Here is an 18,971-nt window from a genome sequence, read left to right as displayed (position 1 = left end):
TATAATATTTCACATTAGCATAATTCAAAAATTAGATTGTAAAAATAATATGTTTAATTCAGTAATTTAAATTCTATAAATTATAATAAAATATAATATACTTCTTTTGAGTATTCAATAATATGTCTAACTCCATACAATACTTTCAATCCAATCAATATAATTATAAACTCTCGTATAAACTCCTGGTATTTCAGGTGTACCACAACCCGCACCGAATGATGTAATACCTATTATTTCCCACATACAATATTCCTTCGAATGTAAAATTTGTAATGGACCACCAGAGTCCCCTTGGCATGTATCTTTTGTAGAATTTCTTGATCCAACACATATCTGTCTTTTGTAAGAAATTTCATAAGCACGATTTAAACCAGATTCCATTGAATATATTTTTTTACATTCATCTTCTGAAAATTTTTCAAGTGTTACTTTTTGTAAATGATCTACTCCTTCTGTATTTATTGAATCATTGTAACCCCATCCAGAAGCGATTGCTTTATCAGACTTAGGATCAGGTAATGTTGGCAAGCATGCTGGTCGTTTATATGTGTCTATAATAACATTTTTAGATAATTTTATAAGAGCTATATCATGATTTCTGAATTTTGGTTTATAGTTTGGATGAAGGAAAATTTGTTCAATTTTAATATCTACTGGATCTGCTTCGTCATCATTAGAATTAATGTTTAAATCACCAACTCTTATAATTTTTGGATCACGAAGTCTTGTTTTCATGCAATGTGCCGCTGTTAAGATAAATCTTTCACTTATTAATGATCCACCACACTCCCAACGTATTTCATTTCCATTGGTAAAACCTAAAAGGGCCATATGCGGAAATTCACGCGTTTTTGCATCTGTTCCACCAATAATTAATTCAACAGTCTTAAAACCACATCGATCAATTTTATTTGGTCTACTACCTGGGAGCAACGAAACTGAATGAGTTCGATCATAAACTGCATCTTGATATTCATGACATTCTGTGAAAATTTAAGTAAAATTAATGTTAAAAAACTAAAAAACGTACAATTATTTTCTAAATTTTCATACTTTTCTGATGTATTCTTAATTGATTTTGATCTTCTATGGTCGCAGGTATAGGGCTTGGTTCTGGAGCGACATTTTTGACTGGACAACATACGATTAGTTTTTTAGACTCAATAGGACATCTAGTGAAATCTAATTTTCCTTTTCTAACAGCATGAAATACTATTGGACAATTTTGAAGAAATTTGCACTCTCCTTTTTGATTTGTTATATTTATCGTACACGGCTGGTTCTCTAAGAAAATATTTGAATCATTTTATGAATAATATATTTTTGATACTAAGTTCTTTTTTCAATACACATCGTACGTTATATTATTTGAAAAGTATTTGTCATGTTGTTTTAATAAACGTCTTAATTTTAAAATGAAAAATTACAAGTGGGTATAGTCTATAGACTTTGATAAAATCAATTTAGTTCGCAGCGACTGCTTTAAATATTGTCAAATGTTTTAGTAGCTGTAAAATATAGTTTTACAATTATTATTTTTTAAATTCGTAGTCATTAAAAAAGGATTGAAAAGAAATAATCGCAGAAAGTTACTGATCAACAAAAAACTGGAAGGATTGGTTACGGAAATAACAAGCAAAGTGTGCATGTATAATTTTTAGTAAAAGCCTGAGATTTTGATCATAGTAAAAATTTTTGAAATTGTGCAGTGAACCCATGTCTTGAGTTTGTTTATTGATTGCTTTCTTTTATCAGAGTAAATTGAATTTTATTCTTTACACCACTCTTGGGTAATCAATGAGAAAAGTTTTAAACAATGAAGAAAATTTTAAACAAATAAGAAAATAATTTTTTCAAATCCTACTAATTTTAAGCGAGTAAAGATAAAATAAAACACCATAACGATTTAAAAACGAAATGTTATAAAACTTTAAAATAAATATTACAATTTTCTTATAATAGTGAAAGTTTTAAATCTTTGGAATTATTTTCTTCTTTTTTGTACTTGAATTTACAACAGTTTGTTACTTGGGTGCTTTCCAGACAATGTCCTCAATCCAGCTGATATAAGGAAAAACTCTGGTATAAATACCGGGAACACCTTTTCTACCACAAATAATTCCACGTGATGTGATTCCTATTATTTCATACATGCAATATTCATTTGCGAATATTTGTAATGGTCCACCAGAGTCGCCTTGACAAGTATCCCTTGTTTCCGTTTTTGATCCAGCACATATCTGAATGTCATAATCAATAACTTTGTTATTTAATGAATAATCAGTACGAAATTGATGGTAGACTGCCTGACAATATGTTTCCTCAAATTTTTCCAATGTAACTTTTTGTAAAAAACTTGATTTTTCTCCTGCCCAAGATGTTAAACCCCAACCAGTTGCGATTGCTTTTTTTGTATTACTTTCTTTTTGTTTTGCTAAACATGCAGGTCTCTTATAACGGTTAATTTCAACATCACGATCTAATTTAATTAAAGCAATGTCATTATATAAAGAGCTTTTGTTATAACTAGGATGAGGAATGATTTCAGCTATATCAAAATCTTCTGGATCATCATGATCATGATGGAGATCTACGTTCAACTCGCCCAACCGAATGTATTTTGGTTTCCCGCTACAATATAAGATTTAAAAGTTAGATAATAATATAATTCGGAAATTGTATAATATGAATTAGAAATATGCAATTTACTCAGACGAATCGGTGCAATGAGCAGCAGTAAGAACAAATCTTTCACTTATTAAAGTACCGCCGCACATCCAGTCTTTTTTGTCCGTTTCTTTGTTAAAATAACCAATTAATGCCATATGCGGAAATTCACGTGGAGCTGCTAATTCTCCACCAACAATTAAAGGAATACTTTTGGCCCCACACGTATCATATTGTATATAGTTATGGGGACCTGGTAGCATAACATTAGAAATTCGCTTTTCAAATACTGCTTCAGCATATTCCTTACATTCTTATTAATGAAATATGTGGAAATAAAATAAATAATAATTTTAAATTATTCAAAATCTTACTTATGTCAGCAATTCTCATGGAATTTGTTTCGCCTGTTCTATCGGTTATGTCCATTACTGGTAGTGGACAACAAACATATGATACCATACCTCTGCGTTTGCAAAGTGTATAATTTCTGTTTCCTGACTTTATTTCTTGTCGAACCACAATACATTCATTTAAAGGTTTGCATGTGCCTGGTGAACCATTAGACATCAAAGTGCATTCTTCCAATATTTCTAAATGTTGTCATTTTTTTGAATATTATAATAAACATTATGGAATTTGATACGTTTACATACAATGTACATATAATGGACGTAAATATTACATAACAATATGTAAAACATTTCTATAGCATATAACGCTTGTAATGTAATTTTTAAAACATTAATTTTATGGTGAAATTTGGTAAAATAAATAAAATATCAGGATCTGTGCAATGGAATGTAGTACTTCACTTGCAAACTGGATACCATACATGTATATACACCAAGCGCAGAAAAATGTAATTGTTATAAAAACTATCGCACTACATTTGTTTTTGAATTCGATATTATTATTTATTCTCATAAAAAGATCACCCTGAATTAGATATTGAGTTTTATTTTTATAGAGTTCTTGTAAAGAAAAGCTAGTTTTTTAATTATCGTTTTAAATTATTCAGTATGCATAAAAAACTCAAGCTTTGAAAAATTAAGTAAGCGAAAATTTTTTTGTGCCAAAATTTTAGAATTTAAATTGACCGTGATCTATCGAAGAACCCAAAACCGGTATTCGTAAAACTGCATTTCATCAACAGTTAAAGTTTTACTTTATTCAATTGTTTTTTATGGCCATTATAAACCCGTTTTCAGAAATGTTTTAACATTATAATTTTAAAAGAATTCCTAAAGAAAGTAAATTGTGATCTTTTTTTCTTGGTTGGGTGTATTTTGATTCTAATATGATAACTTTTATGTTACATGAACTCTTAACTGATGTAAAAGATGAATTTTTACTCAATTACATTAAGAACAAAATGCAAAATTAATACAAATGAAATAAAAAAAGATATGATTAAAGTATTACCAATTAAATTGTTCCGGGCGTTTTTTCCAGATCCAATAAATTGTAATTAAATTAGGTTTTCAAGTTTCAGTTAAATGTAATTAAAACTAGATCTGACACAAATTCGGAACCGACTTTCAAGGATCGTATACTCCAATAAATTTTTTGTAAAAAAAAAAACCGAAATAAAACCAATTTAGAAATTTAGTCTATACCAATTCGTTTAATAGTATATCATTTTAATATGAACTTCCATGTCATTCTAGTTTTGATTTTACGATAATGTATTTTATAACACTTTGCATGAAACTGATAAAACATAAATATGCTGCTTAAAAAAGGGAAGTGAAAACAAAATAATAATAAAAAAATGGACAGTTTGATTTTAGGTAAAATTTATTCAATTTACATCTTTAAAATTTTTAAAATTATTTAAGGTATATCAAGTTTTCAGATACATTTTCAGATACATCTAATTGTTGTTTTTGGTAATGAATATACATATTTTGGATAAAGCGATTTTCCAAATTTTTTTCTTCCTGTTTACAGTGAAATTAACTTGATGACATGACGTATCTATACGTTACGAACATTGAAAAATAAAAAGATGAAAATTCCAGGCTTAAATTCTATGGCTTATTTTGCATTAAGCATTTTATTAAATTCAGTGATTTATTGTCTGCAATCTTTATTGCATATTGTTCATTGCTTCGTAACGGGTAAAGCGCACCTTTTGGAAACCGGCATAGGACGCCGGACAATTTACAACCGGGCCTGCTACTGGCTAAATATTTTTGAATTTTCAACTGTACTAAAAGTTTAATTTGTACTAAAAGGTGCTGAAGGTTAAAGCATATTAATTTATTTATATTTATTTTTTTTTCATTATATAGATCCTGTACGCCCTTATTTACCTCAAAGGAGCTAAATAAAGTCACACAGGATTGAAAAATTCTAATGATTTTTTCGGACTGAAAAAATGATCGTATCGAATATAAATATAATGAAAAATATTTACCAAAATACAAAACAAATTTTAAAAATGCGACAAAAATGTCTAGCACTTTAAAGAATGTCAATGATTTTTCGAAAATTATGCCAATGATTAAAATTAAAAGAATTTTTTTATCGAAAAAGAAACTCATACCATATTTTTTATTTGTACGATGGTTTTGCTAAAATATTTTAATATTTTATGCATATTGTATCATGTAATCCATTTTGGGCTTTAAAATTTTTTAAAAACAAATTGTCTTATTAAAAATCTTATTATTTTGTTTTAAAAATATTGTAAATTCAAAGTGTAATTATCACTGCATTGAAATTATTGATAAGGATTTACTGTGTTACTGTTAAGTTCAAGTTCAAAGATCAAGTTCACTGAAATTGCACGAAGTAAGTGTTATTAAAAGTTTGTAAACACTTAGGTAATCTATGTAATTATGCAATTGTTCTTCCAGTTCAATACATTCGTATTGGAGAATATTTAGGAATTTAAGAATTAATGTTTTAGTAATTAATAATAAAATAAAAAATCTGATGTGGTCAGCACATCACCGACCGCATTGTGTATTGCCTAGTTAAATGAAAGTGTTACAGAATATTATAAAAATGTCTGTTAAATACTTCTTCCCAATTTTTAGGACATTAGTAAGCTTATAGTTAACATACTTAGAAAAATGTAAATTTGGCTCTTAGTAGAGTTTCGCTTTGTGCTACCCGAATTCCCTGAAATGCTCGCCAGTTAGTTTCGGTAACAACCAGAACTCAAATATCAAATTTCAAGAAATTCCGTCAATTCGTTCCGTAGATATGGTGAAAAATGTAAAATCAGCCCGCAGATCAGTTTTCGATCGGTTGAATATTTTCTTCAAAATGTTCAAAAATGTAAAACAGGCCCGCTAAAAAGTGCAGTTCCCGAGGCCTGATATATACCAAAAGTTGATCAATCCGTGCCATGGTGGAAACAAACTTACATATAAAATTTCATCAAAATCGGTTCAGCCGAACTTGAGATACACGCGTGCACACACAGACCGACAGACCGACAGGTTGCTAAAAATAGTTTATTTACACTTCCCTACTATGGAGAAGTACGTTCCCACCGAAAACTCGATATGCAAAATTTGTTGCCATCACACAACCTACCTATTGTTTACACAATACGGTCGGTAAAAAACTTTACAAAAATGCTAATACCATTATTATATTTAATAAATTATAATCATTATATCAATTAATATAATAATATATTAAAATTTTATTAACAACCAATATTATTTGTTAAACGATGTAATGTGTACAAAATTGTCAACAACAGGGGGGGAAAGGGAAAAAGATATAAACTGTGAAACAATAATATTATTATAAACAATATGATAATAACCAAAATGATTACAAATAGATTTCACTGCACAAAATAAACTTAAGACATCATTCCAACAACAACTTGATTTTGTTATTTAATAAAAATTTTGAAAACAACACATAAAGTACATTTAAATTCAAACTCTACGTTATTTTTTTTTTCAATGAAATACCACTATGTGAATTTTTTATATATTTTACGATAATATGTATACCTTGGCCACCACAATTCAATATTCCACATATGATGAATAATAATAATGTGGAAAAAACTTTTTTCAGTATTCTATTTGAGTATAATAAATTCATTATTTTAAACTTTCACTCGAATTAAAACTTGTTTAAATACAAATAATTTTGCAAAAAATTTTTAAGTGAAAACAGCTTCAAGTTATTTAAAACTTGAATTTTGAACAAGAAGAAAACAAGGAAAAAAACTAATTAAACCGAAAGATATTAATTGTATAACTTGTTGCTCCAATCACGGTCAAATATTAACTAAAAATTCTTTTAATTTCAAGAACAGTAGTAAAACAAATTGCTTAACTAAAAATACAAACATTAAAGCAAAAAAATTATGCCCCTTATTTGAGTACTAGTTTTGTCTCTGTATTAAAATACTCTCTCAGTTTTATATGATTTGTTTTGCTTTTAACAATTTTAAAGCACTTATTGATAAGAAAAGCAGTTATGAACTTTTGAGAGATGTTTTATAAGTAGTCTGGATTTTATAAGGGAAGTTTTTATAATGCTTATTATGTGCAGAATGTTGAGAGTACAAATTTTATAATATTGTTTCTTAGTATATATGAATTAAGTATAGTACATATTTTTTTCTTTATAACAGTTTTAATTTAAATGTTCTTCCGAATTCGAATGTTTAAATTTTAACTCTAAAATAGACAAAGTTATAGTAAGTTTCTCATCAGATTTTAACTAGCATCGTTGAAGTCGTTTTCGATTTTGTTATTGTGAGATACAGGTTCAAAAACATGAATGCATCGACCTAGAATTTATTTCTAAATAATAACACGTCATATTAAATTATGTTTTTGGTTTAGATCTATGTTTATTTTTTGTAGATGTCTGTTCCCTTATTTGTTATGAATGGAGCGAAAAGACTGAAAATTGAAACCATTCTTAACTATATCTATAATATGCATATGACATCTTACAACTAATTGGTGTGTTTGTATGAATTTTTCTTATTTAATTCCAGACGATTCGCTCAATCCAATCATTGTACGGAAATACTCTTGTGTATACACCAGGGACTCCGGGTGAACCACACAATATACCAAATGACGTAATTCCAATAATTTGATACATACAATATTCATTAGTATGATATATCTGTAAAGGGCCACCAGAATCCCCTTGGCATGTGTCTTTTGCTTCGTATTTTGATCCAGCACATATTTGAGTTTCATATTGAATTCCTCTAGGTAAAGCGTTGGAATAAGCAGCATATGTTTTATTGCATTCCGATTCGGTAAACTTCTTTAAAGTAACCTTTTGTAAATGTTCCGAACCGCTTCCTGCCCACTCTGTTTTGCCCCAACCGGTTGCAATGCTTCTTGTAGCATTACTGTCGTGTTGCACTGGTAAACAAGCTGGTCTCTTATTTGGACTGAAAGTCACATTACGGTTAAGCTTAACTAACGCAATGTCATTGTATTTAGATAAACGTTTGAAATCTGGATGAACAATGGACTCCTCTACTTCAAAATCCTCTGAGTCGTCATCATCAACATTAAGATCTAATTCACCAAGACGAACGTGTTTTGGCGTTCCCCTTTTATGTTTAATACAAATTTTAACATTAAATTTTTGAAAATGATTATATATAATAATCAATAAATTTATAAAATTTAAAATTATTGTAATATGGTTTTTTCAAGAGCTTACAATCGAGTGTTAATACAGTGTGCAGCAGTTAAAATAAATCTCTCACTTATTAATGTACCTCCACAAGCCCATTTAATATTTTTTTTATCTTCGCCATAACCTAATAAAGCCATATGTGGGAATTCACGTGAAGACGCCAATTGACCCCCTACTATAAGTGGTATTGTTTTGACGCCACATGTATCTGTAGGTCTTTCACGTGGTTGCGATCCAGCCGTTAGAGGAATAGAATAAGTTTTCTGGAATACAGCTGCAGCGTATTCACGACATTCTATAAATACACAAATATACATTATAGAAAACATACTTATTATATTATATATTCTGGTTTTTGAATTATTTTGAATCCAAAACTTGATTTAATTTACTTATCATGGATATATTTTTTAATTTATCAGTTGGGGTCTGCGTAGTTGTTGTATATGTTGATTGAGGACAGCAGACCAATAATACTCCATTATTCATTTCACATATAGTAAAATCTCTTCTTCCAGATTTTATGTCTTGAAAAACGGTAGCACATTGCCTTAAGGTCTTACACACGCCAGGCAATCCAGTATTTTTCAAAGTACAAGTAGCTGATGAAAGAAGTTTTAATTAATTTTAGTTAATTTATTTGTTTTTAAATTTTTAGTTCAACTTATTGACTGACGAACTTTATTTAATCCGAAGTCTACGCTTGGAGTTGTCATAAAACCTATAAATTTTAACATTAAATTCTTTTTTAAAAAAGTATTTTAACGTTTTCATTATCTTTACCGTTTTTATTTAAATATCTCTAGGGTATATGTTTAGTACACATTGGAGTACAAATCTGATAAATTTTAGTTCATTATTGAGCATTTATTATTCGTTGCACTACTTTACCTTTTTTGTATAGTTATGTTTGGTTGAATGGTTGGTCGACGCGTACGGTCCCTGACTACCACTTTGACATTGAGTGTTTCGATTGTATCTTAGTCAGTCAGTTGTTTTAATGAATCTGGCTAAAACACCGGTATCACTAATCATAACACGAAGAATATAAATATAAGAAAATATACAGCTTCCAAAATTATAACTTTCCAGAGGAAATGAATAGGTTTGACATAAAGAAAAAATGCATCCAAATGCAGTTATGTATATTGACCTAATAATTGGGGTTAAGAATATTGGGGCTTGGTTTGGGTTAGATTAGAATGAATCAGATTTCAAGAGTTGGATGTTAGCGAACAGATTGAATCATTGCAACCTAGAAGACTTATTGTGGTATCCTACAAAATTACAAGATTTATGACAGTCACAAAACCACAGATCCCCCGCAGAACTGAACTCCAAAACTCAGTAGCCTCAATCGCGTGGCTTTACAAATTCCATTGTGTTAGTAATCTATTCTAGTATTTCCAGAAAATGATTGAAATTAATATTTAAAAAGAATATTATTACAAGCTGATCTTTAGTATAAGAGAAAGCAAAACTAAATTTAAAATATTTATTGACTTTTTTCTGTTAATGATTACTAAAATTATTAATTAACAATTTATTATTTTCTGCATGCTCTTCACGTTAAAGGAAAATAAATTTACTTTTTCGTGCTCGTTTTAAAAAGAACATCTTGATCAGAATATTTTTTAAATATTATTTGTAAGCTTTTCTGAAATCTTAAAATCAGTTAATTATTAAATTTTTGTGAATTCTAAAACCAATTTATTTTCTTTGTTTAAAACTCAAATTTTCCAGGAACAACTGTCGAACAAATATGATTTTAATTCCTTTGGGAATTTATGTACCTATTTGAATAAACTAAATTTTCTTTCTGGATTGAACCAATTTGTAAAAATATTGTCCGAAAATAGGCTTTAATGAAATGTTCGGATAAAAAATAGTGCAGAAAAACGAAAGTGGGTCAAAATTGGGAAATTTTTTAATTTTATTTAAATTTTAATTTTAATCTAACTTTTTCCAGGTCCTTCTTAAATTCGACATAGGACCTATATTGTCGCAGAATCAGTTTTTGAATTTAACAATACTTGTATATTTATTTTCTTATTCAAATATTTTATTATTATTTATTTCTTATTAAAAAATACCTTGTGAATGAGAGTTAAATACTCCATAAATAATAAAAAATAAAGAAATGATTAAAATTTTCTCAGATTGAAAACTATTTGCCATTATTTTCTTTAATATGTGAATATGTTTCAACAAAAACTATTAAAATTATAAAAATTAGCGACTACAACTACGTTACATATATAAAGCTTTTATATTAAACCAGTTTTTAATATTAAAAAAATTATAACTTCTTTATAAAATAATATTGTACTACAACCAACTACGCTTAGTGTATACTAATAACTAATGAGATACTGCTAAGTGCCTAGCTAAATTTAATTTGTATTTTTTTTTAAATTCTCTTCGAATTAATTCTCAATTTTCTGATTTATCTCTCTGTCTCTCATAACTAAAAGTAATTAGTGATAAGAAGAAGTAATAAAATTGGGTCAAACTAATGGTTTGCAATGTAGCACTTTTCACTTCAACAAATAAAAATACTGCTATTAAAAACAATCTATATAATATTTACTACATTATTGAAATAACTTTTATTCATATACGAAAATGTTTCTAAAATTGCATATATTTAGGATGATCAATGCATGCAGTCTTTAAAATATCAAAAACAGATTAAAAGAGGAGTTAACATTGAATTTAACATTGCGTTAACATTGAATTTTTAAATGTTAATTGCAGATTTAGACGAATTTAACAGTTAATTGCCAAGTTGAGAAAAATAATTAAATTTTTTAATGGCTTAGCATTTTACCGAAATATTGAATATTTGCAGTTTCGAAAATATAAGGTGCCAAAAATTAAAATTTTACAAATTTCAAGAAGCGACAACTTCAGAGAGGCTGGTAGTGGAAAAAAGTTTTCTTACAACGAATTAAACTATTAATTAGTGTCTAAAAACTGTAAAAAATTCAGATTCTTACAATCTGCGGCCTAGAAGAAATGCGATATTAAAAATTTTTACGGATTTTTAGTCTTTGAGGGGCTATAACTTTTAGAGAGGGGGAGATAGCTAAAAATTTTGTTCTACTGAAATAAGTTTTTGGTAAAGATCCATGCATATATGAAACTTCAGATTTCTATTTTTAAGGGTGTAAGAGTTTTGTAAATAAGTCCACGGATGGACGCACGGAGAAAGCGAAACTAGTAAGCACTTTTTTCAAATTTTTTTTGGAAAAGTGCTAGAAATTAACTTATTAAGTATAAATGAAAGGTTTATGTTATTACTTTAGGAGTCATTAAACGTGAAACATCTCTCCATAAATACGTCAATATTATATAGAAACAAAAAGAAAATGTATATATATTTAATTATGAACATTTTTTATACTACAGTTTAATATAATGCATAAAATAAAGTTTGCAAAAGGTGCAAAAAATGACTTAAATAATTTATAATTTTATTGGTTTTTGATATACACTGAAGACTTTAAATATTTTGTTTTAATGTAATTGTTCAAGTGCATAAAGTATAAAGTAAAACCTTTAATTGAAATTGCAGTATTGAATCATCAGAAGTCAAGATTGTAATAGGGCTGCTTTCAAATAGACTATGTCTAAGTCTTTATCCAATTTTGAATTGCTGCTAAATATAACTATCTTATTTTACATATATGCTAATTTCTCCCCAAAATGTACACTCTAAATGAAAAAATTTCTATAATATAAAATAAAACTTTTTTTTCTGTCTGAGTCATAACATAGATAATCATAATATATTCAATTATTTTATGAGTAGACATTAAATATGCAAATGTGTATGAGGTTTGTGATAAATCTTTTGTTTAAATTTTTCAGAGAAATTACCAAGATTGGAAAACCCCTTTTTTTTTTACGATATGCATAAAAAATTTATTTATAAGCAATAAACTACAGAAGAACAGAGAAAAAAATTTATTTTTTATTAAAAATTGTTTCATAACATTAAATCGTCATCAAACAAAATTTTTGCTTTATAATCAATACTAATTATTAAAATTAATTAGAATTACTTAATATTGAAAGCTTTGGCGAGTTTAAATTTATTTTTAATAAATATTTGCACAGTTTATTTTAAGCAATTGAGTTATTATCGTGTATAAGACTATTAAAAAAAGGGTGTTTAACCGTTTTCTCGTTTTTCAACAAAAATTAATCGAGATAAATTTTTGTTTTTAAATTACCTATATTTCTTAGTTTTAAGGTAGGTTTCTCGAAGAGGTATGCTTTCGTAAAGAGATATTCTATAGAATTCTAAAGAGATAGTCCTTAAGAATGTTAAAAAAATTTAATAATTGATCTTTCTAATTAATTGTTAAAATATCCCTTAGATATTTGGAATATAATTACAAATACTCGTCAGTTTTATTAATAAATGAAAATAAAAAATTGCAACAACATTTCAAAAGCAATTGTAAAGTTTAAAAAAATTGCTATTGTGCGGTCAGCACACATAATATTCACCGCGGCGAATATTTTCTGAATGATGTTTACGAATTCCAATAAATTTATTCATAATTATTAGCTTGATAATTTTATATTGTGAAAATATCGTTTATTTCATATTGTAAGAAAATTGCTTTTATGTACACGCATCTTCTCTAATACCGAATTAATATTTTACTATTAATAAATATTTTTATTTTTATATGAAAAAAATTATAAATTTTTAAAAAATTGAAGGAATTTATTTACCTTTATATTTAATTAAATCTCGCAATCATAGTCTTGGATATATACTTTAAACAAAAATATGAACAATAATTTCAAAAGTTTGCCTTAAATACCTTGCACAAGACATGCATACCATAATATATGTATTCATATACCGCTTCAACTAATATCATTTCCAAAAGCTTTATTTTTGCTCGATTTGAGGATAGATTGAATTAAAAATGTAGATGTGCTATTTCTCTATTTAAATGCCAAGATATCAGATATGAAAAAAAATGTAATTTATACAATAATTGATATTTCAATCAAAGTTCGATAGCTGATATTGATCAATTTTCTTTCTCTATGTTATAACTCTCATTTTTTCAACCAAATAGACATAAAACAGAGAATCAGCGTTGACTCTTAAACAATTTTGTTTATAAATTTCTTTAATCATTACTGAAGCGCTATCTCTTATTGCATTCAATTTGATTATAAAAAATCGGTCCAATTAAAAAAGTAATGTATAATGAAAAAAATATGTATATATTGTTATGTATATAGAGTACATAATTATTATATAAACTTAAACACATAAATGAGTAACATTGAAATTTAATTACTCAAAGTTTCTAATATAAGTCTTTTGTTTTTTGCTTGTTTATTTTTTTGACGACATTGATGACGTGCGTTTGCTAATACAGTGCCTTAGTATTTTAATCATTATACCATTTTAAAACCAGTTAATTCGAAATTTATTTCTTTTTCATGTCAGAAGTACATAATCATTTACGATTTGTTTGTTTTTTTTTTATTTAACGTATACAATAATTTATTTTGGTTTCGATGCGGTTTTGGTAATAATTAACGTCATTATACACAAAATATTTAACATATATGTTTATAGACTTATGCGTTATACTTGCATTCATATGATATTTTAATTTCACAAGTAAACCAAATTAATTATCATATAGTTTGGTAAAGATTTTAAGCATGCAATTTAAATTATAACAATCACTTGTTAAATAGGAATTATTTTATACAGAGTGTACGGTGAATATACAGAATGTCATTTAATTTTAAAAACTTAATGGTACTAATGTCAAAATATATGATAAATTTATTGCTGTGGAGCGAAAATTTTTGTGCTTAATATAAAAAATTTTCAAAAAATATTTAATAAATTCCACAGTTTTGTTTCTACTTTAGTATTAAGTTCCAATACAAGTTATGTTGATAGGGTATTATTAAGGCAAATTGTGATTTGTAACACTAAGAAATTGATTGATTTTTCGACTTTCGACCAATTACTTATCTGATCAATTTGTTTGCTATCGAAGAACAGTTTAAATAAAGTTATTACCATTCAATTTTTTCCGGTAGGACTTTTTTAAGTATCAAAGCGACTGATTTTTTAATTGTATTTTTTTTATTTAAACGGAATTTATAGTATAACTTAAAAAAAATATAAAATTGATTAATAATAACTTATGAATTCGTGTTTTCCAATAAAAAAATCAAGTAACTTTCTTTAGTAAGTTATTAATATTTATTAAAATACTAGCTAAAGGTTAAAATATTAATATTAATTATAATATAATTTAATTATCCCCAAACAATATTCTCAATCCAATCAATATAATGATAAACTTTTGTATAAACAGCTGGTATATTTCTAATACCACAAAGGATACCAAATGATGTTACACCAATAATTTCATACATACAATTAATATCTTTATGTGTTACATATAATTGAAGTGGACCACCAGAATCACCATTACAAGTATCTTTACTTTCATTATGTGAGCCATAACAGATTTGTGTACGTTTATCTATACCATTTGAAAAATAATTATTTTCACTAAATTGTTGATAAACTCCAATGCATTCATCATACGTAAATTTTTCTAGAGTAACTTTTAATAATTTTTCATTTGTTCCTATACCCAATGTATTTGTAGCACCCCAACCGCTTGCAATAGCTCTATTAATATCATTGGATATTGGAAATGATGGTAAGCAAGCTGGTCTTTTAAATGGATTTATTTTAACATCCTTCTGTAATCGAATCAAGCCAATATCGTTATAGAAAAAATCTTTTTTGTAATCTGGATGCGGTATTAATTCATCAATTAAAAAATCTTCTGGTTCAGATTCTTCATCATTACTTGAAAAATCTATTTCACCGACTCGTACTACTTTTGGAGAAACTCTAATTAAATGAAGGAAAATAATATTTTATATATTATTTTAATTTAAATATTTTCATTAATTATTTTACATTATGTGATAACGTACCCATTTTGTATAAAACAATGTGCAGCAGTAAGAACATATCGTTCACTTATTAAACTTCCACCACATTTCCAATTTGTTATATTTGTAGTTGTATTATCATTATTTTTAATTTGTTCTATAAAGCCAAGGCTTGCCATATGAGGAAATTCTCTTGGTTTTACATCAACTCCACCTACGACAAGTGGTTCAACTTTATGCCCACATTTACTCTTTTTTATAAGAACTTCTGGTTCATTTGCTACTGGATACGATTTTATGTAAACATATGAAGCTTCTTGATATTCTTTGCATTCTATATGTATTTTAAATAATTTTTTTTTTATTGAATTAATTTGGTGTATATGAAGATAACTTTAAGATTAACAAAAATAAAAGTACTTACTTTTTTGATATGTTCTGGTTAAAGGGTAATTATTTAATTCGTCGTTTTCATTTGGGTCCTTAATTGATTGATCTGGACAGCAAACATGTAATTGTCTTGTGGGTTGATTTGGAATTTGACATGATGTAAAACTTCTATCTCCCCTCTTTATTTCATTATAAACTGAAAGGCATGCTCTTGAAATTGTGCAATACCCTGGCAAGTTATTTTTCTTAACTCGGCAAAAATGTTTTACTTCATTTTCTAAATGAGACCAATAATAAGAATAAAATAAAATTACAGTAAAAATTTTAGTTAATAAGTATTATGTATTAAAAACTCAAAAAGAATTAAATTTGAACTTTTAGAGAATAAGAGGGAAAACAAACATTTCAAAATAAAATTCTCTCATTGGCAGCAAAAATGTACAATAAGAGAAAATAATAGCAAAAATATTTGCAATTCATATTTCTCATTTGTTTATCCTTTCTCTTTCAATTTGTCAAATTCTCTCAACAAACTTTTTACAAAAAAGTCATTGAAACAGACAATTTACCTTAACAATTTGTTAATTAATTAGTTACCTTTTCCTTTTCGTTTAATTGAAATTGAATTTAAAATTTAAAATATTTGGTTTTATACATATATCAATTTATTTTTAGATCGTATTGAATCATAAAAGCGAAAGTTTGCGGCTTCCAAAAAATTTAACTTCAAAATTTGTTCAAAAAATAAATACAATAATAACATGGGAAATTTTTATTGTAGAATAAACATAAGTATAGATTTTGATTTTCCAATTCCGAATACACTTGGCATTTCTCTTGAATAATATTATTCAATAGAATAAAAAATATTTTAGTGTTATGAGAAACCTTGTTTGCCCTTTAAAATAATTAAATTTTGAAAATTGAAATTAGATTTGAAAAGATAAGAGAATAAGGTGCAACCTTATTAGAGATGTCCTCATAACTATATAGAGGTTAATGGGCTAAATTTAACTATTTCTATCTCTTCCGAATAATAATTAAGTGTCATGACAATAAGTTAACTTTGAAATTTTGTTTATAATTAAATAATTTCTATTTTGCTTTGAATTCGCTTGCAATAATTTTGGGATGAAAAAGGTTTATCATTTTTTTAATTTTTTTTTTATATTGCGTTGCTTGATATTTATAAATTTTGGGTTTTTCCAATTTTGATAGTAATTATTAAAAAATAATAAAACATTAATTTTCAGTAATAAATAAGATTAATGTTGAAATTGTGGCTACATGGTCATTCTTGATATTTAGACATTTTATTTCTTAGATAAAAGCTAAAATTAGTAGCTATATTTACATACTTCCTGTTTTGATAATACTAAAAAATGTTTTGTAATTGGATAGTTAGTAATTATTGTTGCTTTAGTTAAAAAAAATATATGTCATTCGCCTTTTTCGCCTTGCATATAAGGATGTAGATTGTGTGAAGGCACAAAATTTCGAATGTCGAATTTTTGATTAAAATACATGTCTCTTTGATAAAGATTAAATGTATATAAACCATTTTGAAGCAGATGTCAGTCAGTCTCAATTTCGACAAAATAGGTTCTTATAAAAATTCTGATATCAGAAGTAGTATTAAAGTTTATTTTGGTTATGCGGCAGATTGATTAGATTTTGAGTTATGACTGCTCTCAGCTACATGGTTATACTTAATAAGTTTTAAGAAAATAATTAACAGTATTACTTGATATAATTACTTGGATTATAAGTGAACACAATATGATTATGTTATTTATTGATGAGTCGGCAATGTTTTTGGTAATCAGATGCTATTAATGATTAAATGCTTTGGATGGACAAAAAAAGTGATTGTTAAAACAGTGAACAAATAAATTCTAAAATATTATAGGATTCATATAATGAAACTTTACTAGAGCTCAATTTTTACACTTTTGTTTATATTTGCATTGGGAAATAATTAATAGAATTTATTCAAATTTCATATGTGAGTTCTGATTCTTGACAATAAATACCACAACACAAAATTTTTTTTTAAACTCCCCTAAGTGATATTTTACTAAGATCCAAAATTACACTTTTGGAGGTGTACATTAACTAATATTAGTTTACGTATTCCAATATTAATGTTATTCCGATAACACATTACAATCAATCATTTGCTGATCAGACCAGATTTTTTTTTTAACATTAGTTTAGAATACATCTGTTGTAGTATTAATATTTCGAATACAATAAATTACAATATCATTTAATTTTTGAAATTTATTGTTAAATTATACAGATTTTTTATTTGAAAATTTTTCATAAAATTCACATTAATTAGTCATTTTTGCATAATTTCATTATTAAAAACTCCTTGTAATTTTCAATTAATTTATAAAAAATTAATTAATATTAAATTAATTTTAATCGTAAAGTATTATTACATTTAATTCTATATTAATAATTGACATATATAGAACTGATGACTTATCATTCATAAATTTTAGATTTAAAATTGAACTTTTGTGACCTCGGTTAAACATAAACATGTAATCACGTTTAATAAGGAAGCTCTTATATATAAATATATTTATATTATAAAACTATTGTACATACATATGTGTATATATACATATATACATATATGCATATGTTTACTAATTGTTTAGTTAGTGATAATATTTTTGCGAGCATATTATATTGTGTTAGTGTAATAAATAGAAATATAATAGTAAAACAATTTTGTAAATAAAAACAAAATTTATTTCTATGCAAATTTTCAAGTTTTAATCACAAAAATCGGATCTGGTAAAAATTAAAACCAAATTATTTTAAAATAAAAACTCACCTTCTGCATTAAGAAAATTTTGATTTAAATTTATTGTAATAAAAATCAAAATAATTAACATCATTTTGTAATATTAAAAAATTCTATTTATAATTATTTCCTTAAGTTTAACTTCTTCTCTTTTAAATTTTATAAAGCAAAATGTTTTCTTTATAAAAGCAAGAAGATGAAAAAAGCAATAAAAATTAAATTTTAATACTCAAATTCACAAATAATAAGAAATTTTTCCGCGAATATTATGTTCAATACATAATATACATATGTAGATGGTGAATACAATAATTTTGGAAATTTAAAAAAATAAAATATAAAAATTTTAATTACTCGCGGACAACATCTTAATTATAACTAAATTAATCTTATTTATTTGTAAAAAAAACTAATTGAAATTCAAGTACTTACTATGCTTTTGTGTAAAAAGCTTTCCATTTAT

General features: G+C 26.3%; 2 protein-coding genes across 2 annotated transcripts; both read right to left on the bottom strand.

The window, feature by feature from the left end:
* Window positions 1-36: 36 nt before the first annotated feature.
* On the bottom strand, window positions 37-6,905 carry LOC129614048 (transmembrane protease serine 9-like). The gene is made up of 6 exons (XM_055528434.1): window positions 6,657-6,905; window positions 3,045-3,263; window positions 2,713-2,983; window positions 2,030-2,634; window positions 1,057-1,293; window positions 37-986 (listed from the first exon to the last, which is right to left on the bottom strand). The coding sequence occupies exons 1-6, from the start codon at window positions 6,748-6,750 to the stop codon at window positions 127-129; spliced, it is 2,286 nt and encodes a 761-aa protein (XP_055384409.1). The 5' UTR covers window positions 6,751-6,905; the 3' UTR covers window positions 37-126.
* Window positions 6,906-7,481: 576 nt separating this feature from the next.
* LOC129614047 (uncharacterized) lies at window positions 7,482-18,760 on the bottom strand. Its single transcript, XM_055528433.1, has 9 exons — window positions 18,539-18,760; window positions 15,722-15,964; window positions 15,340-15,631; window positions 14,656-15,253; window positions 11,325-11,334; window positions 8,990-9,046; window positions 8,718-8,927; window positions 8,350-8,620; window positions 7,482-8,236 (listed from the first exon to the last, which is right to left on the bottom strand). Exons 1-9 carry the CDS (start codon window positions 18,600-18,602, stop codon window positions 7,651-7,653), a joined length of 2,331 nt encoding a protein of 776 aa, XP_055384408.1. The 5' UTR covers window positions 18,603-18,760; the 3' UTR covers window positions 7,482-7,650.
* Between the last annotated feature and the right edge of the window lie 211 nt (window positions 18,761-18,971).

Source organism: Condylostylus longicornis, unplaced genomic scaffold (genome assembly GCF_029603195.1).
Source record: "Condylostylus longicornis isolate FDR11 unplaced genomic scaffold, ASM2960319v2 ptg000100l, whole genome shotgun sequence".
In the NCBI taxonomy this organism is placed as follows: domain Eukaryota; kingdom Metazoa; phylum Arthropoda; class Insecta; order Diptera; family Dolichopodidae; genus Condylostylus; species Condylostylus longicornis.
Note: the sequence above shows the minus strand (reverse complement) of the source record. Positions and strands in the feature narration are given on the sequence as shown.